This window comes from Scyliorhinus canicula, chromosome 14, assembly GCF_902713615.1.
Source record: "Scyliorhinus canicula chromosome 14, sScyCan1.1, whole genome shotgun sequence".
NCBI classification, from domain to species: Eukaryota; Metazoa; Chordata; class Chondrichthyes; order Carcharhiniformes; family Scyliorhinidae; genus Scyliorhinus; species Scyliorhinus canicula.
In genome coordinates this window covers 83,849,417-83,876,417 of record NC_052159.1, presented here as the reverse complement: position 1 = coordinate 83,876,417, position 27,001 = coordinate 83,849,417, and the positions used below count along the sequence as shown (strand labels likewise).

Sequence of the window (27,001 nt, the reverse complement as noted above, 5' to 3'; positions counted from 1 at the left end):
ACATGAATTTCATGGCTGATGACTGATTGAACAGTCGAATCTTTGAGAGTGACTACTTCCGTACAATTTGAATAGTAGTCAATTATAATCAGGTAATCTTTTCCACAACAATAGAATAGGTCTATTCCGACTTTTGACCATGGGATAGTGATATGTTCACGAGATGTGAAAGTTTTTTTCCCGTGACGACTGATGCTTCCGGCAGTCATTACAATCCTGTACAAAATGTTCCGCATGATGATTTATACCTGGCCAATAGACCGATTGCCTTGGACTTCGTTTGCATTTTTCCATACCTTGATGTCCTTCATGGATCTGAGCTAATATCCGTCTTCTCATGGATGATGGAATGACAATTCTGTCATTTTTCAGTAGAAAACAATTCACAATAAGGTCATCTTTTACACGTCGAAAACTGTTGCGGCTGTCATTGGGCCATCCTTCCGTCCGGCTGTCATTGGGCCATCCTTCCGTCAAGTGACTCATCACACACTGAAGGATTCCATCTTTTGTTGTTTCTTCGCGTATTAGAACATCTGCTATGAACTTGGCTTGAGCTTCCAGATTTAAAATAATCTCTGATGTTGTCTCATAAGTGTTACTAATGGCACTTGACAGAGAATCTGCCACAACAAGATCTTTGATTGGAGTATGCGATACAGTAAAATCATATCTACAAAGTTTCATCATTATTCTTTGTAAACGTGGCGACATGTCGTTTAGATCTTTGCTAATTATGTTCATTAAAGGATGATGATCGGTTTTCAACTGTGAAATGCGGCAGTCCAAACACTTAATAATGGAACTTGGTTGTGCCCATAATCTCACTGCGAGACATTCCTTCTCTATTAGTGTGTATCTCTGTTCGTTGGAGTCATTGCACGAGAAGCATATGCTATAGGTTTCCATATGTTGTCCTCTGTTTTCTGCAGTAATACAGCTCCATTCTGTTGCACCAATGGAAATCTTAATTTCTTTGGTGGAATAAAAAACACTAATACCGGGGTTGGAGTCAATGACTACTTAATGTCGTGCCATTCAGCTTCATGCTGAGATGTGCACATGAATGATACATTCTTCTTGATCAGCTTTCTTAAGGCTGTTGTTCTGGTCGATTAAATTGGGAATGAATTTGCCCATAAAATTCACAACACCAAGCATTCTTAGAATCGCTTTTTTTTATCTTTTAGAATTGGCATTTGACCAATTGCAGTTATTTTATCTTGATCCGGTTGTACGCCTTTTGAAATTACAAAACCAAGAAACTTCAGTCTCACTATACCAAATCGGCATTTGACTTTGTTTAATTTTGGGCCATACGACTGAACTTTTGTCATTACTTGCATTAGTCTCGAACAGTGTTCTTCAGGTGTAATGGACCAGATGATCACATCATCAACATAGACTCGAACACCAGGTATCCCTTCAGTTATTATCTCCAACTCCCGCAGAGATTATCCCAAAAGTTAGCCTGTTAAAACAGTACCTTCCAAACGGTGTGTTGAAAGTGCACAGCTTTCTGCTTTGTCTATCCAACTGAAGATGCCAAAATCCTTTTGTGGCATCCAGTTTCGTAAAGTATTTGGGATTGGCCATCTCTGCAGTGATTTCTTCTCTCTTCGAGTTCGGGTGGTGTTCCCTTTTGATATTATTATTGAGATCTTTTGGATCAATGCATATGCATAAGTGACCATTTGGTTTGTGAACACAAACCATTGAGCTCAACCAGTCAGTTGGTTCAGTTACTTTGGATATGATCTTACACTGCAACAGCCTGTCCAGTTCATCTATCAGACAGTCTCGTAAAAGTACTGGCACTCTGTGAGGTGGATGTATTACCGGTTTAGCGTCATTCTTCAGCTGAATGCTATAAGTGAATGGTAACGTGACTTCCATTGAACACATCCAGGAATTTGCTCAGAATCTCTTCTATCTCATCACTGCGAGAACCATTGAATATAAAGGCAGTATGGATTCTCTGCACTAGATTTAGTTGGATACAAGTATCCACACCTATTAATGATGATTTTGTTGAGTCAACTACTTCAAGCTCCAAGGAAATGATAATCTCATGGTTCTTTACTGTGATGCAGCGTGAACCTCTTGTGATTTTGTTTCAGTTGGAGTCATTTAGACAGCATTTGGACAATTTGATCTTTGGAGATTTCTTTTTTCATTTCAGATCAGCATCTGTAATTAGGATAGCATGAGCACCTGTTTCAAGCTTAAAAGAAAACATCTGAACCATTTACATTCAAAGGAACAGTCCAGTCCTTCTGATCTGTAATTCAACATTTTTCATTTTTATCAGTGTTCAATTTATTAGCCCTTGTACCGCATCAACCAAAGAAGTGTTTTGTACAGTATACTTGGGTGCATCTAAATTTGAAATCAAAATTTTTTCTTCAGCATTTTTGTTTTGCACACTCTGTACTTTCTCATTGAATTTGTACAATTTTTTAGAGTCATTCACTGGTTTCACTGATGTTGAACAGCATACGGAGGCAAATTATTCGATTTACCGCATTGAGAGCATTTTATTTTTCCAAGTGCAGGGCAATTTTCTTTCTAAAATGGGCGTGTCCACAATGCATACACATCATCATCACTCTGCTTGTCACATTCAAAATGGCTGCCTGCAGTGGCACACTGACTTCTGAATTGCGACACCGAGTTAATGGCTTTGGCCACGTTTTCTGTTTTCGCGTCCTTTTCCCGAGCCTTAAACTCTGCGTATTAATTTGTAGCTTGTTCGCTAGCTGTAGAGATTTATTGCTTCATCTTAGGACAGAATTGCACGATGTAGTAAATGTCCCCACAACTTCTCATCATTAATGCCAAAAACAATTTGATCACGGATCATTGAATCTGTTACTGACGAAATATTAAACGTTTGAGATCGGCATCTGAGACTAGTAATAAATTAATCAATCGATTTGCCTTGTAGCTGCCTCCTTTTCTTATGCATGTAGTGCTCATAAGTTTCATTTACTTGTGCATCAAATTTTCTCATTACTTACCAGCTCAAATTTGTTTTTATCATCACTGTCTTCAAATTGAAAAGAATTATACAGCTCAATTGCTTGCGGTCCAGCTAAAGTTAGAAGTGAAATTTTACGCTGATTCTAGCACACAGGCAGATAAATATAATTCAAACTGTTGTTTGAAGATAGGCTAATCTGAGTAGCCAATTTGAGTTTACCAGTCGTCTTGAAGTGCCACTGCTTTTGTAGACCTTCCATCTTGCAGACTGGAGTTTAGTGCTGACTACGAGATCTGGTTAGTAGTGTGATGGCGGTTCTTATCTTTTAAACTAATCTCACTTGCTAAACTATTTGCTATGCTTTTAAGAACCAGACCTGGTACCATGTGGTGTTCTTTGTGCTGCTAATGCTGAGGATAGATTTTGACCACATGTTTTCTCCCACTCCACCTACCCTTTACCTTTCTGATCTCTCTCGCCTCCTACTGCTTCCTCAATTGATGCGGCAACATCCTACTTGCCTTTTCCCCCCATACTTCTAGAAAGCCCCTTTAGCTCTCCTCAATTGCCCTACCGCCGTATCTGTGGATATCAGCCGAAACGTGGCGGCCGAGACTTCACCCGTGTCATTCAGCTCCACATATCCCCGAATTGACCAATGACCACCAAAAGCTAAGTTTAATAAACAAAGCTCAATTTATTACACCACTAATTATACAGTTTGATCAATATTCTTAAAACAAACAATATTATAATTAAACTACAATCTACACTATACTGACGTCTGTCTCATGCACTCTATCTTAAATTGTTCTCTGCTCTGCTCCTATTCTCTCTAGCTCTCTACATTCTCCTCACACCCATAAGCCTGAGAGGCATCCTTTTCATAGGTGCCACCTGAAATATTCGAACTCTCCCGGCCTGTTTCGTACAATCACTACTGGCGTCCGGAACAACAACCGGACCCAATCCATAAATCCCTGCCCAGCCCCAACACCTCCTACAGATAATCCCACTTCACCCGGTTGAAGGCTTTCTCTGCATCCATGGCGACCACCAACGTCACACTTTGTCCCTCTGGGGGCATCATTATAACATTTAGCAACTGCCTGATGTTGACCGACAAGTGCCTCCCCTTACCAAACTCTGTCTGCTCCTCCCCTATCACCCCCAGTGCACAGTCCTCAATCCTTGAGGCCAAGATCTTGGCCAGCAAATTGGCGTCCACAATTAAAAGTAGAATTGGCCTATGGGACCCACACTGCTCCGGTTCCTTATCCCTTATTAAACTTAAGGCGATTGCGATAACGTTGGGGGCGGGGATCACCCCCTGCTCCCTCGCCTCATTAAATGCCCTTACCAGTTGGGGCCCCACGTCCCAGAAAACCTTTTGTAGAATTCCACCGGTAACCCGCCCTGGGACCTTCCCCTCCTGCATCGCCCCAATACCTTCCACCAACCCAATGGGGGCTCCCAATCCATCCAACAGGTCCTCCTCCACCCTAGGAAACTCCAACCTCTCAAAAATGCCTCATCCCTTCATACCTGCCAAGGACACTGACTCGCGCAATCTCTTATAAAAGACCACGAGCACCCCATTCTCCCCCACCGAATCCAAGACAGTGTTTTCCCCCACTCCCCCTACACTTTACCTTTCTGATCTCTCTCGCCTCCTACTGCTTCCTCAATTGATTCAGCAACATCCTACTTGCCTTTTCCCCCATACTCCTAGAAAGCCCCTTTAGCTCTCCTCAATTGCCCTACCACCTTATCTGTGGATATCAGCCCAAACGTGGCGGCCGGGACCTCACCCGTGTCATTCAGCTCCACATATCCCCGAATAGCAGCCTTCCCCCTCTCAAACCTCCTCATCCTCCAAATGCCCCATATCCAACCTCCACTGTGGGCGCTGTCCCCCCCACTACGATTCACCTGCAAGTGCACCCAATGCGACGCATGGTCTCAAACCACAATTGCCGAATACTCCGAACCGACCACACCCGCCAACAATGTCCTGTGCAACACTAAATAGTCGATTCGGGAGTACACCCTATGCACACGGGAGAAAAATGAGAATTCCTCCATCCTCGGCCTACTAAACCTCCATGGGGCCACCCCCCACCATGCGCTCCATAAACCCCCTCAGTTCCTTCACCACCCCTGATACTCTCCCTGACCTCGGACTCGACCGATCCAACTTTGTCTCCAGAACAGTGTTAAAATTCCCTCCCATCATCAACCGGTGCAAGTCCAGGTCCAGGATCTTCTTCGGCACCCACCTCAAACTCTACATCGCCCCAGTTCGAGGCATCAACATCCAACAATACCACCAGCATCTCCTCCAATTTCCCACTCGCCATAACAAACCTCCCCCCAGAGTCCGCCACAATGCTCCCCACTTCAAAAGCTACCAGTTTAGGCATTAAGACCGCCACCCTCCTCATCTTCAAATCCAGCCCCGAATGGAAGACTTGCCCTACCCACCCTTTCCTAAGCCTCGTCTGATCCATGAACATCAAGTGCGTTTCCTGTAAAATTGCCACATCCACCTTTAAACTTCTCAAATGCGTGAACACGCGGGACCTCTTGACCGGCCCATTCAGCCTTCTCACATTCCATGGGATCAGCCTGGTCGGGACCCCCCTCCCCCCACCCACGTCCCCGCCGATTATGCATAGCCCCTCCTGGGCCAGCCTCCAGCCCGCATCCCGCACCTCCTCAGGCCTGCCCTCATATGTCCACCGTCATCGTACCCCCTCATACCATATTTCAAAAACCCCTTCCCTGTCAGCAGTCTCTTTCCCCCCCCCCACAAAGTAACAATCCCAACCCCATCAACGTTCTAATCACCTACTCACCCCCCACTGCGCTTCTGTGAACTAGCCCACCCTGCTACCCTGGCAGCCCCCACCCATGACGCCTAGCATCCTACCCCCACTGATTTCTGCCCCCCCTGCACCAGCATTCTCTTCTGGTGCAAACAGCAACTTCAACATTCAAAAGACCAAAAGAGACCAGAACAACCCTTCAACTTCCACAGAAGAACAAAGGGCAATGGCCTCAGAGAGGAAAAACCCACCTTCTCAAGTTCAATGTCCTCCTTCTTCTGCTAGAATTTTGGTCAGTTTTATGTGAATCTTTCAAGCTTCTACCTCTCCAGGAAAAGGAACTCTCTGAAGTATCAAAACCTGCCCTAATGAATATCAGTATCCTCAAATAGAAATAGACCACAATGATGGCCAAAAATAGTATCTATAGGCTTCAGTATGATGTGAAATTTTCAGGGTAAAAAACATTGGTCTGAGTCAACTGTAGCATAATTGAATTTTCTTGGAAGTTCATTATTCCAACAAATCTGAAATATGATTCTGTGGTTCAAAACTATAGCTTCCTAAGCTGCTGTAGAAATGGTGTCCAATTTGCAATTAATTGTTTCTATCTGTGATACGTCATTCGTGAACAGGCACTTTCCAGTGTGAACCAATTGGCTTTTATCAAAATTAAAAAATTATCTTTGTGGCTTTGCTGCAGCCTATCATGGTGCAGTGCAGAGTGTAACTGATTAATATGTATATTTGAGACTAGAATATATAATTACATGTCTTTTGAGGTCGGAAGTTGCACCCGTGTTTTTAATGGGCATGCCGGTTGCACCCGTGTTTTTAATGGGCATGCCATTTTGCATGGGAAGGATTTGTGGCCACATTAATTCTTTTATTTTTTCTGTGACCTTTCACATTGATGCATAGATCTTGGAAATGACAGCCTGTGAGCTTTAAGTTTGGTTGGACCATAATTGCAACTCCTTGGTTAAATAATGTTTGCTTGCTTTCCCTGATAATACCAAACACGTTACATGAGCTAATTGCTCATATTGAATATGATCTCATGACTCCGTATTTGAACAGAACTCCCAGTAAACACGTTGTTATTGGCCAAATGCAAATGAGAAATGATATCAATCACTGCTTCATTATCTTTGTGTTTTATTGATCTTTAAAGCATAAGTAATAAGTACATTGTGGGAATTGGCTCGTGATTTTCTTTCCTTTCCTAATCTTGTCCTCAGTACCTCATTTGTTGAATAATAGGGTGAAATTCTCTGGTTTTGCCATGGCGTGTTGCTCGCCGGCGGGGCGGGGCTTGCCTTTGGCTGGTGGTGAGGTATTCTGGTCTCGCCACTGTCAATGAGATTTCCTATTGAATCCGCTCCATGGCACTGGAAACTTGCAATGGGGGTGCACCATTGCTGTCCATAATGTCATCACTGATGAAAAGTGGCTGTCTGCTGGGGATTGGATCCAGCTTTGCCGTAAAAGTCCAAAGACGTGCAGGTTAGGTGGATTGGCCATGATAAATTGCCCTTGGTGACCAAAAAGGTTAGGAGGGGTTATTGGGTTCCAGGGATAGGGTGGAAGTGATGGCTTAAGTGGGTCGGTGCAGACTCAATGGGCTGAATGGCCTCCTTCTGCACTGTATGTTCTATGTAAATGACTGAATATCCTAATGACATTGTTTGATTATGTACGTTCAGAACAATTGCTATTTGGAGATGATATTAGGTGTCCATGAAACTATACTCTAGCAGAAATCACTGACTGAAAGTGAGAAGAATTGAGAGGAGTAAATGTGGTAAATAGTTTTTTTTTGGATAAGGAATTGAGAGGAGGAAATGGGGTAAATAGCTCTCTTTTTTTGGATAAGGTCTAGAACTGAATCGTGGTGTTCAATTTGGAGTTGGGTCTTTGCGGACTGATTTTTGGTAATACATTAACATTTTCCTTTGCAGTACAACTTCACAAAAAAATAACCGAGCTCCTGAACAGCAACGGACACGAAGGCCGAACACGCTTTCACCGGGAAAGGTATGTTTGATGAAAATGGCTAAGACTCACTTTGTTGCTTCAAATTTGGTATGTGGGGGGAAAAAAGGCATCCACTTCATGGAACACTATTGCAACTCATCTGTAAAAAAAAAAAACAGCATTACATTGAATTTGAATAGCAGACATTCAACATTTCAACACCATCATTCTTTTGCTTAATAAATACAGATACTCGGACTTTAAATTACGGACAATATTCGCTGAACTTCATGTAATACTATAATAATTGAAAGGATGAAATTTCTGTCAACCAAAGGAGGAGAAAAATATATTTTCCTTTTGAATTGAATAACCCACAAATGAAATTGAGTGCATTTCTGGCTTTCGAACTTGTGTTTCTGGGAATGTTATTTTTAGTAGCAGTGAACCAGGCCAAAAGCTTTCTAACCATACTGACAACTTATTGAGTGCTACTGGAAAAGGGATTCATGAAGTAGGGAAAATGTGGCTATTCGTTAGATTATGATATTTTTCCTTAAAAGAAACAGCAAAAGCTGGAATTCTGAAATAGAAATGAAAATAGTTGAATATCCATTGTGAATTGTGAGTATTAATGTTTGGAACTAGGAAACAGTATCCCCAGGATTATGATATAAAGTCACACCGAAGTAGTGGAGGATAGCAGTGATACTCGTAGAAGTCAACATATATGTGTGCATATGCATGTGCAAACCGTTATTATTCAACCCAACAAGCCACTACACCTAGTCATGAGAGAATATAAAACCTTGTGTAATGGTGGCAGCAGGTGAAAGACCCTAAAATTCCTTAAGGAGGAAGAAAATGAAGTGTAACCCGAGGAGAAGTGTGTAAAATTTGAAGACCTTGAATATGCAGCTTAATATTGCCTCAGAAGCTCCATTACGGGTATGGAGCCTGAAGGGCAGAAGGAAGATTCACTATGGAGTTTAAAAAGATTCCATCAGAGCACGTAGAGGCCTGTTGGGAGATCGGATTGAAAGCAGAGTCAAACAACCTATCCAGCTTGCAAAAGGATGAGCAAACTCCAAAGGAAAAGGCTGAGATAAGCCTTTAAATTTTACACACTCATTCGGCACTGGCAGAGTAATTGTTTTAATGAGTGCGGCTTGAAAATGCTACAGCTTCGATCCAGTGTTTGTGCCTTATGACATGGGTAGCACGGTAGCACAGTGGTTAGCACAGTTGCTTCACAGCTCCAGGGTCCCAGGATCGATTCCCAGCTTGGGTTACTGTTAGTGCGGAGTCTGCACGTTCTCCCCGTCTCTGTGTGGGTTTTCTCCGGGTGCTCCGGTTTCCTCCCACAGTCCAAAGATGTGCAGGTTAGGTGGATTGGCCATGCTAAATTGCCCTTAATGTCCAAAAAGGTTAGGTGGGCTTACTGGGTTATGAGGGATAGGTTGGAAGTATGGGCTTTCCAAGGGCCGGTGCAGCCTTGATGGGCTGCATGGCCTCCTTCTGTACTGTAAATTCTATGAGTCCACGAACTGTATGCAAATAGAAAAATAAATTAGAGGAGTGAGAGCAAAAAAGTCAGCTTCAAATTGATTCACCAAGCATGGGAAAACAACTAGCTGGTCAAAACTATTCATTCAAAAGGTTTCTGCAGGATTGCTGTTCAAAACGGCTCTGTAACTGCAACAGGAGCCCACTAATTCCTTGCCAGCATGGGAGGAAAATAAATTGCTTCACTGCCATTTAAAAAAATTAAAGCAGATTCCCCTATATTGAAAATAGCCATGGATGATAAATAAAAATTGCCAGACCCATTAAGGCAGATGGATGAGCCAGACCAGGTGCAAAATTGGGTGTTATGGAAAAGAAGATGTTGAAAAATATATGATAGTATCAGATTTGAATAGGAAAACAAAAGCTGAATAAACTCTTATATTGAATCGGTCTAATAATTGACAACATAAGGAGGGAATGAATCTTCCAAGGTCATGAAGTCCTTTGACACCGGCTTTAACCTAAGAAGCAATTAAACCTTGGAGGGAGCAAAATTTAGTTCAAAACCCTGGGGAACTCGTACTCTTTCATAAATTAGTGATACGTATTGGCTGAAGGCTGTGACTATGGTTATCCTAGTTGGATCTCGGAATACGAGTGGAACTGGCTGATGATATACTCCAATCTAAAGATCTGACTTTGGAAAGAGCCAATGAAATCCCCATACAATTGGAAGCCCACCAGTAAAACTGATCCATTTGAGTGGCAAAGTTGGACAGTCACACAAAGCAACCCCAACAGTCCAGCTCATAAAGCAATTATAGGGCAAAGAGAATCCAGGGCGGGGAAAGCAATACCCAAACAAAGCACAGGATGGGGGCAGACCATGTCAGGGCTGTGACACCAAAAGACCTCACCAGCTCGAGCAGTGTCCAGCAATTATGGTGCAGTGTTGCAACCTCCTGGGACACTTTGCAAAGATATGTGGTCCGACACTTCCAAGACATTCGGCAGATACCAAATAACTCCATGAGATAGATGAGCCACACCAAAAAGAAGTCCACTAATGCTTCTTGGGAGAAATTCAGAATCCCAAATTTGTATTTTGGAATGTTGACCTATCTGCAGATGGATATACCAGGAATTTCAAGTTGGATGCAGGAGACAGTGTGATGATCCTTTTGGATCAAGAACTGTCACAGAAAGACCTCTGACTACGGAGGACCAACACCTACAGAGGACCAACACCGCTGTATTGTCGTGGAGGAATTCAACAACTGGTCGTGAGGCATGATTCATGAAACACTCCACTATTGCACATAATTGAAGTTCTGCTGCCATCAACGATCAACCTTTTCCTCTCAGGAGCTGCGTTGCCCCCAATCTCCTCAAAAATGGCAGTAGGAGAGAAGCGAACACCAACTCACCAAGCCAAATCTCGGAGACACGAGTGCATATGAAGAATCCAAGCGTAGCATTAGAAACCAAACAGGAGGTTGAGCTCCAATGTAGCAGAGTGGTTAGCACTGTTGCTTCACAAGTCCTGAAAGATGTGATTACACTGAAGGGGTTGCATGCAGAGATGATTCACCAAGATGTTGCCTGAGACAGAACATTTAAGTTAAGAAGAGAGGAGGCTGGATAGACTTGGGTTGTTTTCACTGCAGCACAGAAGATTGAGGGATGACCTGAGCGAGGTGTCCAAGATTGAGGGGCATGGATAAGATGAATAGGGAGAAACTGGGTCCCTTTGTTGAAGGGTCAGTTACGAGGGGACACAAGTTCAAGGTCAGAGGCAGGAGGCTTAGGGGGGGATTTGAGGAAAAAAGTCTCCAGAGGGTGGTAATGGCCTGGAATTCACTGCTTGGGAGGTTGGTAGATGTGGGTTGCCTCACCTCATAGAATTTACAGTGCAGAAGGAGGCCATTTGGCCCATCGAGTGTTCACCGGGTCTTGGAAAGAGCATCCTACCCAAGCCCACATCTCCACCCTATCCCCATAACCCAGTAACCCCACCCGACACGAAGGGCAATTTTTGGACACTTGAGGGCAATTTAGTCCACCAGTCCGCCTAATCTGCATATCTTTCGACTGGTGGGAGGAAACAGGAGCACCCGGAGGAAACCCATGCACACATGGGGAGAACGTGCAGACTCCGCACAGACAGTGACCCAAGCCAGGAATCGAACCTGGGGACCCTGGAGCTGTGAAACAATTGTGTTAACCACTATGCTACCGTGCTGCCCTTTTAAAAAGTATCTGGACGAGTACTTGGCAAGTCATAACATTCAAGGCTATGGGCCAAGTGCTGGCACATGGGATTAGGTAGATGGGTCAGGTGTTTTTCATGTGTCTGTGCAGACATGATGAGTCGAAGGGCCTCGCCTGTGCTGTATTATTCTGTAATTCTGATTCCGTGATTCAGATATTGACACCAAGTACTGAAACTTCAATTCCAGACCAACAAAGCCAGTCCAAAGCAGGTGAGACTACCACTGAAAACCAGAAAATAATGAGAACTGGAAAAGTTGTACAGCCTCTAGACCATCAAAATCTGTGAAGTTGGAGACTTGGACCCCCCCCCCCCCCCCCCCCCCCCCCCCCAACCCACCCAGATGTATCTGCTATTGTAAATACATTTGGCTAAAACCAGCAGGAGGTGTAGAATTGGTGTGTTCAAGACTGTAAGATTTGGTGTGGGACTGAGGAAACAATACTGCTCGCATTATGATGCAATACTACTCATGTTATGATACGAGAGTCGCATGGGAACAGTAGAGGGTTGCAGTGTCTCTGGTAGAGGTCAGCATGGAAATACCACCTGGTCCATACTGTATCCTATATGTATAAAGTTGTTTATTAATAAACAGTTATTGTTCAACCATACTAGCCTCTAGACACCTTCAGAAGTCAACATACAACCTTGCAACAGATTGATCACAATCTGAAACATACAAATGTTGCCATGTTCTAGATTAAACCTTTGAATACCAACATTACAAATGCGGTATAGTTTTAAGTGGGTTCAATTTAATGTTTCTGTACCTGGAAGGGTGAAATGGATTCATGCTGAACAAAGGTGTTATGTGTGGGGGTTGGTTCAATTCCAACGGTTCTTCTAACAAATAAAAGGCACCAGACACCAGTATGTGTTGTTTAGCAACAGGAGGCCACTTTGGGGGTGGGGTTTGCTTTCCGTCTTTGTTTTAACTGGAAGCCAGGACAGTTGGAGACCGGACATTGGGGAGCGAACAACTCTTGAATCTGTCAGGAGAAGCTGGACAGGAAAAGGGATTTGCAAAGATCCAAGCTTCCCAAGGAACAAGATACAATCTAGATTACCAGAAAAATGTTCAATATGACTAGAGTTAAGTGAACAGAGACCAAGGTATTGTTCAGAAAGAATGCAAGAAATCAAGCACCTACAGCTATCTAGATTAGAAAGTTATCCTGATTGCTGCCTGAAAATTTCCCCAGTTCCAGATTCACCTATAAGGAGAAATATCCTCTCTCAACCTACCCTGTCCAGTTCCTGAAAACTCTTATGTTTGAGATCATCTCTCTTCCTTCTAAACTTTGGTGAGAACATGCCTCAACCCCGCACAACATTTATTTTTCATAATACAATCCCTTCAACCTATGCATTAATCTAGTGAATCTTCTCTGAACTGCCTCCAATGCAAGTATATTTTTCCTTTAAAGGAGATCAAAATCGTATGCAGTATTCCAGGTGTGGTCTCACCTCCTTTTAAAAAGTACCTGGATGAGCACTTGGCATTCCATAACAATGATAAATTTGTGGCAAGCTTTCCCTACTTTTGATAACTGATCTCCTTTACCCTAAAGGCCAATAATTGCTTACTGTATTTGCATGCTAACCATTTGTTTTATGTACGAAGATGCACAGATGCTTCTTTATTACAGCATAATGTTCAGCTTCCTGCCAAAGAGGGTAATCTTACATTTGTACACATTCTAATTCATCATTACATTATTTTGGACTTGAATGGGGAGGTCAAGCCGAAGACCCTGATGTTTGGGAAGCCCAGGGTCTCCATAACTTTTGCCCATACGGGCACCCTGAAGAGGTCAGTCCAGTTTTACTGCAGAACATTTTTTTATATATTTTTTTTAAAATTTAGATTAGCCAATTATTTTTTCCAATTAAGGGGCAATTTAGCGTGGCCAATCCACCTACTCTGCACATTTTTGGGTTGTGGGGGCGAAACCCACGCAGACACGGGGAGAATGTGCAAACTCCACACAGACAGTGACCCAGAGCCGGGATCGAACCTGGGACCTCAGCGCCGTGAGGCGGTTGTGCTAACCACTAGGCCACCGTGCTGCCCTTTACTGCAGAACATTAACACTATAACCAGTACATATCACCTGTCTGGTTATCTATTGCATTTAACTAATTGGGCTTTCAAATATCTCCATTCTTATAACTTTTTAAAAATCGAGGCATTAACTTTGTTTAATTTATGAAATTTGGGTATATGCTTTAAGTCTTCTCTATAACTTGCCTAATGACATGCCAGGGTAACTGGTTTTCCTTTTCTGTTTTCTGTCGTCCTCATTTCTTGAATTGAGCTTTTATATTTATGTTTTTCCAATCTGCTGGGAGCTTTCCAGAATCTGGGCAATTTTGGGAGATCACAACCAATGTGCCCTCTGCAACCAATTTTAAGACACTAGGAGGCAGGACATCAAGTCAGCCTTCAGTCCCATGAGTTTTCCTAGTACATTTCCTCTTGTGAATGTGATTTGTTTTGAATTATTCTTCCTTTTGCCCCTTGATTTTCTACTTCACTTGGATTTTTTTTGTCTTCTCTTGTGAAGATGGAGTAAAACAATACATGTTCAAAATCTCTGTCATTTTCACATTTCCCATTGTTAATTTTCCAGCCTCATCCCCAACTGGACTATGTTTACTTAGCTGCTACTATTTTTATATACTTCTGAAAGCTCTAATTTTGTGTTGCTTGCTAAGTTTTTCTCTATCACTCCAAATTATCTCTTCTGAACCAAGATTATTTCTCATTGGAGCTATCAAACCTTTTTTTCTTATCTGCCTATCTTTCCAAAATGTCAAATACCCTTAAAGTTCCCAGCCTTTGTCACCTTGCAACCATGGGCAAGATTTTTCTGCAGGCTTATGCGCCCCACAATTGGAGGTCAGAAGTCTGTACTTGTGCAAAATGGTCACACTTCTTTTGATTTTTTTTGCCTTTTAAGTAGCTAAATGATGGCCGCAAAGTGAGCTTGCTGACCAGTTAAGCTTGTTAGGAGGGACTTGCTAAGCTAGATGCCAACAGAGGCTCATCAGCTTTAAAGCAGCAGTAAGATACTATGGCAGTTAATTGGGAGGAATTGGAGGTACCCTCCCCAAGCTTTTAAGTTCAATTTTTAAAAAATCAGCAGCCTGTCCACCATTGTCAGGAGGCAGGCTCTACAGCTGCTGCTGAATCCAAGGTAAGGAGGGCCTCCAAGGCTGCATGGTGAACTGACTTCCAGGTCTTCTGCTGACTGGCTGCCTCCAGACAGTTAAATTATCCCCTGCCAGCCTCCAACAATTTGCCTTATGTGGCCATTAATTGCTGAATCGACAACTTGCTGCTTTCTGCCGTACCTAACCACCTTTTGTTCGTGGCCCTGGTATGGCCTCAAAATCCTTCCCCTTGTTCCTGTAATGGCTCAGGTCAGGCTAATTTACTTCTAATTGTGCCATCAATTTGTTTATCCTGGTGTGTGCATTCAAATACAAAATCTTAAATTTTAACGTAATTCATTTTTCCCTATTGTGACTATTTGCTTGGTCTTAAGATCTGTCACGCTCTGGTCATTGTTGTCCATATTACAAACCTGCACTATTGGCTTGTCCTTTTCCTTTAATGCTTATTTTTCCTTCCCTGGAACCTTTCTCCTGACTATTGTCCTGTATATTTGATTTGTCAGGACACTGTTCCCAGCATGATTCACAGCTGTCCCAATGGAACAGCTCTTTTCCGAGTTCTGGTGCCATGCCTCTCAATTTGAATTCTCCCACACCAATCTTTTGAGCCACACATTGACTGATTTAATTGATCCTATGCTAATTAGTTTATATCTCTGAGTAATCCATAGATTATTACTTTTGCTGTTCGTTTTAATTTAGCCCCTAGCTGCTGATGCTCCCTCTCCAGAACCTCTTGTTGGGACTTATGTAGACCGCAACAACTGGATCTTCTCCTCTCACTCCAGCCCCATGAAGATGTCCCCAACTCTGGAACTGGGCATGCAATATAGCCTTTGAAAGTCCTCCTCTTGGGTGCAGGAAACAGTATCGACCCCCTTAACTATACCATTCCATTTCACTCTCTGTGCCATGGTGTTGCGATCAATTTGCTTATCCGCCCCGTAGATCCTTCTCATATCTACACAGGCAGCAAGAACCTTGCACCTGTTTGACAAATGCATGGGCTGAGGCTCCTCCAATGCTATCTACGGGATCCCCATATCTGCCCCGCTCGTGGTCACAATCTCCAATCCCTGACTGTGGATCAAATCTGAAGAAATTAACCTGGAACACAGGTTATTCCTCCCTGCTGCATACGGTGTCTGAAGCTTGGGTTCCAGCTCATCAAGTCGGAGCTGAAGCTCCTCTATGTGCAGACACTAAAGATGTAGTTGTTCTGGATGACACTCGTGCCCTACCAGCTCTCTCACACTATAACCAGTACATATCACCTGTCCTGTTATCTGTTGCATTTTATTTAACTAATTGGGCTTTCAAATATCTCCATTCTTATAACTTTAAAAAAAAATCAAGGTAACAACTTTGTTTAATTTATGAAATTTGGGTATATGTTTAAGTCTTCTCTATAACTTACACTAAAATCATGGTTAATTTGTCTATTTGTTTTTGTCTATATCTCGAGCAGTACCTTTGAGCTCCACCATATCAATTTCACGCACTCCCTAAATTCCCTTGGATCTGGTAAAATTTGTGTTTGGGTGAAGCTTCTCTGCATTAATACTTAATTTCTGGGGCGACATGGTGGCACAGCGGTTAGCATTGCTGCCTCACGGCGCTGAAGTCCTGGATTCGATCCCAACCCCGGGTCACTGTCCGTGTGGATCCGCACATTCACCCATTATCTGTATGTGCAAGGTAGGTGGATTGGCCACGCTAAATTGCCCCTTAATAAAAAAAATAATTGGGCACTCTAAATTTAAAAGCACAAGAAAAACAAACTTAATTTCTTTACAGTTTTACTGCACTGAAATGTTTAATTTCCCAGCTTGTTTAACTTCTATGCACTAGTTCAGAGAAAGGAAAAAAAAACTATGGGCGAAATTCTCCGACCCCCACGACGGGTCGGAGAATAGCGGGAGGGCCTTCCCGACATTTTTCCCGCCCTCCCGCTAGTCCTCTCCCCCCCCCCCCCCCCCCCCCCCTCCCCCCCGCCCAACTCCCGACACGAATCGCTGCCGCCGTTTTTTTACGGCCGGCAGCGATTCACAGCTGTTCGATGGGCTGAAGTCCCAGCCCTTTACGCTGTTTTTACGAACGGCAAACAGACCTGGTCTGGCCGTTCGTAAAAACGGCGGGAACAACTCGCTTTTTATAACCATGGCACCGATTGGCACGGCAGTACCACGGCCGTGCCAAGGGTGCCATGGGCCCGCGATCGGTGGGCACCGATCGCGGGCAGCGGGCCCGATGCCCGCGCACTATTTGTCCTTCCGCCGCCCCGCAGTATCCATTCGCGGGGCGGCTGAGGGGCATCCCGGCCCGCGCATGCGCGGGTTTCGCGCAAATACGCGATGACGTCATCCGCGCATGCGCGGGTTGGAGTCTTCCAATCCGCGCATGCGCGGCTGACGTCATATGACGCGTCAGCCGGCGCTAACTCCGGCAAGCGGGCTTAACGAAATTCGTTAAGCCCGTGATGCCGGAGCTTGCGGCGTTGGGCTGCTAGCCCCGACCGGGGACCAGAATCGGTTCCCGGTCGGGAAGGGGCGCGCTGGCGTCAAACCCGCCCGGGTTTGACGCCAGCCTTACGATTTCTCCCGTTTTGGAGAATCGCGCCCTATACTCTTTAACCAACCACTTAGCTGCTGGTAGGGATATTCATTTTGAACCATTTTATCAAATCTCTCTCGCTCTCACGGACAAGTAAGCCATCAGACTCTGTAATGGGCTCATGGTTGGTCAGACAGGTGTGTCCTGCAGGACAATGGATCTAGGGCATCCTGTGTATTTCCACTAACGGATTTTAAGTCTGACTGGGACAATGCAACTCAGCCAGGTGTGGGCATATCATTCTGACTCTGCGCCAGCAGGTTTTCTCCCCTCCCCTCAGTCTGTTCGATACCTAAATTGCCTGCCAAATCGGGGTCTCATTTCTGGACCCAATTTCCTCACACGATAGCAAAAGTGATAGCACACTTTTTTCACAGTTTTATTGAAGTCTTGATTTGAATGTGGTCCAACTGAGCTCTTTTTATATCCTAATCCTGTTCTCCTCAACTCTCACTCCTCCTTATCTCGGGTTTCCTCTCATTATATTCTCTACCGCTCTTGCTTAGCTCCTGCCCCCTCGGTCTGTCATCCTCGCACAAAATTCCCAAGTAAAATATCTCCTCTAGCTAATTTGGAATGAATTCATTTTCTTAAGTGTTGAGATATTTTGTCAGTCTAAGCAGACAGGGTGGGAGAAAAAAATACTTCCTTGTGAGATCCGATTAGCAGACTTTGTGTTTTTATTTAAAATCTTTCCTGTTTCCTTGTTAGTGCATTATAAAACATAAAAGCAGTGTTCCCCTGATAGTTTAAATGGATGAACAAGGAACACTTTAGAATAATCATTAAACAAACATTCCATTTTATTAAAGATTGAATTTTCTGTGGAGAATTTCTTGTGCACTCTGTTACTGTTCAGCACAATTTGTTCCTCTGACTTAATGATTTATGAGAGTATTGCTTTTATCCAGATGCTTTTATATGGTGTCAGTTTTTGCTCAATCATTGCAATCTTGCCTCGGAGGTATTTGGGCTGTGGGTTCAAGCTCATGGCCTAAACTACATGCCTAAATTAGCTAACACTTTAATGCAGTAGTGAAGGAATGACAAAGTGTCAGAGGAGCTATATGTCTTGAAATGTTAAACCAAGGCCCCCTCTGAAATTAAATAAGAAGGATTGCGACTTTTGATTGCGACCATGGAGTGAGTAGTCGCACATAAACTGGCTCCTCCCTGGCAATGGACAATTTGGCCCTTTCTGCCCATTTTACGGTAGTGTTGAAGAAAGTATGCCCAGTACAGAGCAAGATATTCTACTTTGGGTGATGTCAAGGACTTGTCAAACAAGGAGTGTGTCAAATAAGGGGAACTTTTCGGACCAAGAGGACACGCATGGCACAGCAGAGGGAAAGATGGAGTGACCTAGGCGCGCTGCCCACACAGTTGTCAACAGAGCAGTTGGTCGAATTTGAGAAAAAGAGGCTGGTGGCCTCAGATGATTTGGTGAGAGTGGTGGATCCTGAGGTGGGCAAAGGAGGCTCGCAAATGTACTTGGGAACGGCATACGGTCCACATCTACCCAGACTTTGATACGGAGCTGGCGAAGAGAAAGGCCGAGTTTAACCAGGTCAAGGCAGCTCTCTTCAGGGGCCAGGTGCAATTTGAGATTATAGATCATAAAATTTACAGTGCAGAAGGAGGCCACTCAGCCCATTGAGTCTGCACCGGCTCTTGGAAAGAGCACCACACTTAAGCCCACAACTCCACCCTATCCCCGTAACCCCACCTAACCTAAGGGCAATTTAGCATGGTCAAGCCACCTAACCTGCACATCTTTGGATTGTGGGAGGAAACCGGAGCACCCGGAGCAAACCCACGCAGACACTGGGAGAACGTGCAGACTCCACACAGGCAGTGACACAAGCCGGGCATTGAACCTGGGACCCTGGAGCTGTGAAGCAACTGTGCTAGCCACTGTGCTATCGTGCCTCTTGGCTCACTTGCAGGTCAAGCATCGCGGAAAGCAATTCTACGTCGACACATCGGACCAGGTGAATGGCTTTTTAAAAAAAAAAAATTTTTATTGAAATTTTTACAAAATATAAACATCACAACAATATTAACAAAACAACCGCGGTAACAACCCAAAAACAACACCCACCCAGCTTCAAAAGCAACTACAAACAAAAGAAAAAACAAAAGAACACCCAAACAACAAAAGGGAAAGAGATAACACCCGCCACATCCCACAAACCCATGTACACAGTTCTCCCTCCCACCGAACCAAACCCCCCCCCCGTGGATTGCTGCTGCTGCCGGCCTATTTCCCTACCGTTCCGCCAGGAAGTCCGGGAAAGGCTGCCACCGCTTAAAGAACCCAGGTGAATGGCTTTTTAAGGGACCATGGACTGGCGGGCGTTTGAGGATGGTTTTTTTATGGGGTGGGGGGGGAGCGATAAGGGGGTTTTGGTACAAGGCTCTTGGCCTCTGGTGAGGGCCACCTGGCTAGCGCTTGGCTGCTTGGATGAGGAAGGGTTCTTCTGGTTTTACTAGTTTCTTTGTTTTTTATGTGGGTTGGGAATGTGAGCCTGCGGCAGTGGAGTTTTCCTTGTTTGGTTTGTGGGAAGGGATGTGGTGGGGGTGGGGGGGGGGGGTGGCTTGCGGAAATAGAAGGTTTCTTTATGGAGTAGTTGGATAAGTGGGGAGGTGGTGGCAGTGGCTAACTTGGGGAGGGCACGGGATGAGGGCAAGATGGGGGCCTGCTGGAGTCCATTCACACTTGGATATGGTTGAACAGGGGGGGTGGGAGGCAGGGTGGGATAGAGGTGGTGCGGATTTTATGCAGCAGACTCCACTGAGCGTTAAAGATCAGAAGCTGATGAAAGGGTGCGTGGGACATGTGTTCCATTTGGGGTTGGACATGAAGGCGAGTGGGGAAATGGTGCTGATTAGTAAGAGGGTGGCTTTCTTGGCGAGTAACATAGGGGGCCAAGGGAGTAGACATATGATGGTTAGGGGCCAAGGGAGTAGATATATGATGGTTAAAGGGTGCGCCCGTGGTTTTGGAACTAGGACAACGTGGGCTTCATGATGAACGTCATAGCAAGGATACCGGATTTGGATACGGACTGGTTAATTATGATTTAGTTTTATTGTCATGTGTACCGAGGTACAGTAAAAAGTATTGTTCTGCTTACAGTTCAGACCTATCGTTCCATACATGAAAAACATAGGACATATGACGTATGATAAACGCACAGTGTAAATACATAGACATCGGGTGAAGCATATGGAGTGTAGTGCTACACAGTAGAGAAAATGCATGGAGACATCAATTCAGTCCATAAGAGGGTCATTAATGTATCTGGTAACTGCAAGGAAGAAGCTGTTTTTCAAGCTGTTAGTGCATACTTGCGTGTTATCAGACTTTTTTATCTTCTGCCCGATGGAAGAGGCAGGGAGAGAGAATAACCCAGGTTGAGGGGGGTCTTTGATTATGCTGCTCGCTTTTCCAAGGCAGCGGGAGGTGTAGACAGTCAATGGATGGAAGGCAGGTTTGCATGATGGACTGGGCTGTGTTCACATCTTTCTGTAGTTTCTTATGGTCCTGGGCCGAGCAGTTGCCATACCAGGCTGTGATCCAGCCAGCTAGAATGCTTTCCATGGTGCATCTGTAAAAATTGGTAGGAGTCTATGTTGACATGCCGAATTTTCTTCGTTTCCTGAGGAAGTATAGATGCTGTTGTGCTTCCTTGGTTGTAGTGTCGACTTGGACCAAGACAGATTGTTGGTGATGTGTACACCTAAGAATTAGAAGCTGTCAACCATCTCCACCTTGGCCCCTGATGCAGATAGGTGTGTAAAATACTTTGCTTCCTGCCACATCGTCTCTGTTTAGGGAGTATAGTAGGGGGCTAAGTACAGCCTTGAGGGGTCCTCGTATTGAGGTCTATTGTGGAGAATGCATTGAGTTCATTGGGGAGGGGTGCTCTGTTAGCAAACATTCTACTCTGCTTTGCTTTGTAGCCCGTTATATTGTTTAAACCTTTCCACAACTGATGAGAGTCTGTGTCTTTAGTCTGTGACTCTAGCTTAGACTGGCATTGTCTCTTGGCGTCCCGATAGTTTTGCGGAGGTAATACCTAGATTTCTTGTATAGGTCAGGGCCACCTGCCTTAATCGTCTCAGACTTGGCCTTCAACAGGGAGTCGATCTCCCAGTTAAACCATGGTTTCCAGTTGGGAACGCATGTACTCCCTTCTTTAGAACTCAATTTTCTCCACACTTACTGACGAAGTCTGTAACGGTAGTGACATAATCATTTGGGCTGGCTGCTGAGTTCTTGAATATGGACCAGTGCACTGACTCCAAGCACTTGTGTAGGAGCTGTGGTTGGGGATGGAACAGTAGGCATCCTTGATGTTTGTATAGCAGTGGTCCAGGATGTTGGGGCCCCTGGTGGGACAGGGGATGTGTTGGTGGAATTTTGGCAGTATACACTTCAGGTTGGACTGGTTGAAGTCCCCAGCCTCGATGAACAATGCCCCTGCAAATTCTGTTTCATTGTTATTTCTAGCGGTTACAACTAATCATGCGCTGCCTTCATTCCGCCTGGAGTGGGCTGTAGACCGCCATGATGAGGGCAGAAATGAATTCCCATGGAAGGTAGTATGGGCGGCACTCCATAGTCAGGTATTCCAGGTCTGGGGAGTAGTAGGTCACCAAGTCTGAGCACAAGGAGGAGTTGATGAGGAGGCAAAACCCTCCACCCTTCACTTTGCCCGATGATTCTGTTCGGTCCATCCAGTCTATTGAGAACCCGTCCGGTTGTATGGCACAGTCTGGTGAGGCAGGAATGAGCCATGTATCTGTGAAACAGAGCACACAGCAGTCACTTACTTCGCTTTGAGAGGTAAATCTAACGTTAAGCTCGTCCAGCTCATTTTCGATCGCTTTGACGTTTGCCAGGAGTATGCCGGGGAGAGGAGACATGAAGCAGCGATGTTTAAGTCTTCCCTGCAGACCGCCGCATTTCCCTTGCTTCTGGATGGTCTCACATTCCGATGGGAGATGTCTGACCTTGCGGAAGGTAAGTGGTAGCATCTGGTGGGGCCCTGGGTGCTGGTTAAGATTTTGGGGTCTCCGGGGGGTGGGGGGCATGTTCATGTCCAGTCGGGTCCCGGGATTTTTTGAGGACTGGTCTACCTTTTGGTGTGTTCGGGTCCTTATGTAGGGTGTTTGCTGTTTTGGGGGTGCTCAGCTCAGTCTGGATTTAGGTTGCTGGCGCGTCTTTCTGGGTCAGGTTTGGCCGGGTCGCATGTTTGGTTCCAGTGTTGGTGGTCGGGTCAGGAGTTCCTGAGATCGGGCCTCCATGTCAGTTATCTTCTCCATCTTTTGGTTGGTCAGGCCTCTCCGTGTCGGGTCTTGTGGTCAGGGGATGGGGCACTTCCTAGGCCGGGTCAGGCGCTCTGGGAGCCGGGTCGATTTCTATGCGGGGTTGGGACTCTTACGCTTCCTGGTTGACGTCATGGTAGGGTCGCTGGAGGGTCTTGCCAGGTTGGGTCTTGTTGGCGCACATGGGCCGGTCCATGGAGGTCGGAAGATGTCCAGACCTGGTAAGTAAACATAAAAGAAAGTGGTTAGAGGTAATCTTGGGCGTTAGAATTAATTTTTCAAAGGTTAGATTGTAGATGTAGGAAGATAATCTGCAGGGGAGAGCTCACAGAGAGTAGCCACGCTGCTTCGCCATCTTGCTTTGTGGGGGGAGATTTTAACACTGTTCTCGATCTTCGATTGGATTAGTCGTGCTCCAAGTCCTTGAGGGTGTCGGGAGTGGCAAAGGAATTGCACTGGCGTTCGTGGAGAGAATGAGGGTTTGGGCACCTGGGGGGCACAGGGATTTTCTTCATTTTTGTAAGTACATTGCGTGTAGTCCCATATTGGCTTTTTAGTTATGGACAACGCGTTGCTGGTGGGTGTGGTGGGTTCGGAGGATTCGGCGATTTGTTGTCGGATCATGTGCCGCTTTTTGTGGACTTGTGTGCGGAGAAGGGCTCCCAGCAGCTGCAATGGAGATTGGACATGGGGCTCTTGGCGGACAAGGTGGCGGATTAGAAGGTATGTGAGAGATTGGGGGCAGCGATAGGTACCCTATGCTGAGCTTATTAAGAGTGAGGAGCTCTCTCCAATGGTGTTTTGAAAGTATTTGAAGGTGGTAATCAGGAGGGAGGTCATTTTGATTAAGGTGCGGAGGGACAAGGAAGGTCGATTGGAGAGGCAAAGGTTGGTGGAGGCCATTTTAGCAATGGATGAGCGGTACTTGACAGCCCCTGGAGAGGGGTTGTTGAAGGAAGAAACTCCAGATGAAGTTTGATCTTGTGTCAACAGAGACAGTGGTGGGGCAGCTACTCCGGGTTAGGGGGGGAGTTCTTTGAGCATGGGGAGAAGACCAGTAGTTTATTTTTTTAAATATTCATTTACGGCATGTCGGTGTCAATGTTTAGGCCAGCATTTATTGCTCATCCCTAGTTGCCCTTCAGCAGGTGGTGGTGAGTTGTTTTCTTGACCAACTGCAGTCCTTGAGGTGTAGGTACACCCAGTGTGCTGATAAGGAGGGAGTTCCAGGATGTTGCCGCAGCGACTGAAGGAACGACGATATATTTCCAAGTCAGGGTGGTGAGTGACTTGGAGGGGAACCTCCAGGTGGTGGTGTTACCAGGTATCTGCTGCTTTAGATGATAACGGTTGTGGGTTTGGAAGGTGCTGTCGAAGGAACCTTGGTGAGTTACTGCAGCGCATCTTGTAGATGGTACACACGGCTCCCACTGTCTGTCGGTGGTGGAGGGTTTGAATGTTTGTGGAAGGGGAAGCAATCAAGCGGGCAGCTTTGTCCTAGAAGGTGTTGAGCTTCTTGAGTGTTGTTGGAGCTGCACTTATCCAGGCAAGTGGAGACTATTCCATCTCACTCCTGACTTGTACCTGGTAGATGGTGGACAGGCTTTTCGGGGGGGGGGGGGGGGGGGGGGGGGGGGGGGGGGGGGGGGGGGGGGGGGCATGGTAAGGAGGTGAGTTACTCACCGTAGGATTCCTTGCCTTTGATCTGCCCTGGTAGCCACAGCATTAATATGGCTAGTCCAGCTCAGTTTCTGGTCAGTGGTAACCCTCAGGATGTTGATTGTTGGAGATTCAGTAATGGTCATGCCATTGAATGTCAGGGAGCGATGGTTAGATCCTCTCTCTTGTAGGAGATGGTCATTGTGTTCCGTGAATGTAACTTGAAACTTGTCAGCCCAAGCCTGGATATTGTCCAGGTCTATGCAGCATTTGGTCATGGACTGTTTCATTCTCTGAGTTGTGAATGGTGCTGAACACTGTACAGTCATCTGCGAACATCCTCACTTCTGACCTTCATTCCCGAGATCACTCTTGTGAACCTCTTCTGGACCCCTCCCAAGGCCAACACATCCTTCCTTCGAGATGGGGCCCAAAACTGCTCTCTATATCCAAATGGGATCTGAACAGAGCCTTGTACATTCTCAGCAGTGCATCCCTGCTCGTGTTCTAGTCCTGTCGAAATGAATGCGTTTATCTTCCTAACTGCCGACTGAACCTGCACGTTACCTTAAGATAATCCTGAACTAGGATTCCTAAATCCCTTTGTGCTTCAGATTTCCAAAGCCTTTCCCCATTTATAAAATCGATGCCTCTATTCTTCCCACCAAGATGCATAACCTCTCACTTCTCCACAGTCTTTCCCAAAGCTGCAATGTGCTAACGCATAATTTACATAAAATTTGCTCTTGCTCTCTCTCCCTCCCACTGGCATAGCTTCCGACTTTGTGAAATTAATCTTGGAACAGAGAAGGCAGTTGGTAGTTGGGGGGGGCCCTTATGGGCAGCGGTCGGGTGTAGTAGATTGAGAGGCGTGGGGCAGATCATTGAGACATTTGTTGGTCCAGTTACACCGGCTGAGTCTGTCATCGCGTTCGGTGCAGCCGCTACAATCCGCCACCGTGCGATGCGCGGACTCTCAACCAGAAGTCCGGGGTCCGTATCGGCAGCCGAAGCTGCGAGAAACATTCCCAAGGCCCTGCCAGCCCCCTGCAGGTGGGTGAATAAGGAAAGTCTGGCATGAAATGCCAACGGTTATACGCCAGCGTGGGACATAGCCCCATTTTTGGAGATCCCAGCCTCATTAGTTTCAGTGCGACTATCATTTTGTAGTTTGAATTAATATATTCTCAGCTGAAACTGATGGAAGCCATTTAAAAAAAAAATAAACATTGAGGTATTTTTTGGTATTATAACAACACAATAAACAATGTACTTGAAACTATAAACATAGTGCAAAAGCCGTCTCCCTCCCTTACAGGTCCCACCTTTATTAACCCCTGCCCTTCTGCTGACGATTAATTTTCCGCGAAGAAGTCGACGAACGGTTGCCACCTCCAGGTGAACCCTAACATTGACCCTCTTAAGGCAAGCTTGATTTTCTGCAAACAAAGAGAGCTAGCCATGTCCGATAGCCAGGTCTCCGACTTCGGGGGCTTTGCGTCCTTCCAAGCTAATAGTATCCGTCTCCGGGCTACCATTGAAGGAAAGGCCAGAATGTCTGCCTCTTTGTCCTCCTGGATTCCCGGGTCTTCTGACACCCTGAAAATCGCCACCTCTGGACTCAGCGCCACCCTTGTATTTAACACCATGGACATGACATCTGCAAACCCCTGCCAGAAATCCCTAAGCTTCGGATATGCCCAGAACATGTGGACATGGTTCGCTGGCCCTCCCGCACATTTTGCACATCTGTCTTCCACCCCAAAGAATCTGCTCATCTGGGCCACTGTCATGTGAGCCCGGTGAACGACCTTAAATTGTATCAGGCTGAGCCTGGCACATGTTGCGGACGTGTTGACTCAACTCAAAGCGTCCGCCCATAGACCATCCTCTATCTGTCCTCCCAGCTTCTCCTCCCACTTGCTCCTCTGTCTGCGTCTCCTCTGACCTCATAAGTTCCTTGTAAATGTCCGAGACGCTCCCTTCTCCTACCCACCCTCTGGAAACTACCGCGAATCCCCTTAGTGGTAGGAGCAGAAAGGTTGACACCTGTTTACGTAGGAAGTCCCGCACCTGCAGGTCCCTGAATTTGTTCCCCCCCCCGCCCCCGCCAACCCAGACTTCTCCTCCAGCGCCCTTATACTCCGAAAGCTCCACTTTATAAACATATCCCCAACCTCATAATCCCTGCTCTCTGCCATATGCCGAACTTCCCATCCATACTCCCCATGGTAAACCAGTGATTATTCCAGATTGGGGACCAGACCGATGCTCCCTCTGCTCCCACATGTCTCCTCCATTGCCCCCAGACTCTCACGGGGCTGGTGGAGTACCGTGCCGGCAGGAACGGCAGAGGCGTAGCTACCAACACCCCCAAACTGGTGCCCTTGCATGAAGTCGCCTCTATACGCTCCCATGCTGACCCTATCCCCCCCCGACCATCCACTTCCTGATCATGGCTATATTCGCCGCCCAGTAATAGTTACTGAAATTTGGCAGTGCCAGCCCGCCCTCTCCCCGACTCCACTCGAGCATTACCTTCCTTACCCGCGGGGTCTTGCCCTCCCAAACAAAGATAGAGATCACTCTGTTGACCTGTTTAAAAAGGGACCACGGAATAAAGATGGGGAGACATTGAAAGAT

At 45.7% G+C, this 27,001-nt stretch overlaps 1 protein-coding gene across 9 annotated transcripts in view; it reads left to right on the top strand.

Moving 5' to 3' along the window:
• Positions 1-27,001, top strand: part of sytl2a (synaptotagmin-like 2a) — a 162,634-nt gene that overhangs the window by 57,019 nt on the left and 78,614 nt on the right. For all 9 annotated transcript variants that reach the window (XM_038818132.1, XM_038818131.1, XM_038818130.1 and 6 more), the window contains one exon: positions 7,773-7,848. In XM_038818132.1, the coding sequence (XP_038674060.1) occupies positions 7,773-7,848 (76 nt within the window). The remainder of the gene's footprint in view (positions 1-7,772; positions 7,849-27,001) is intronic.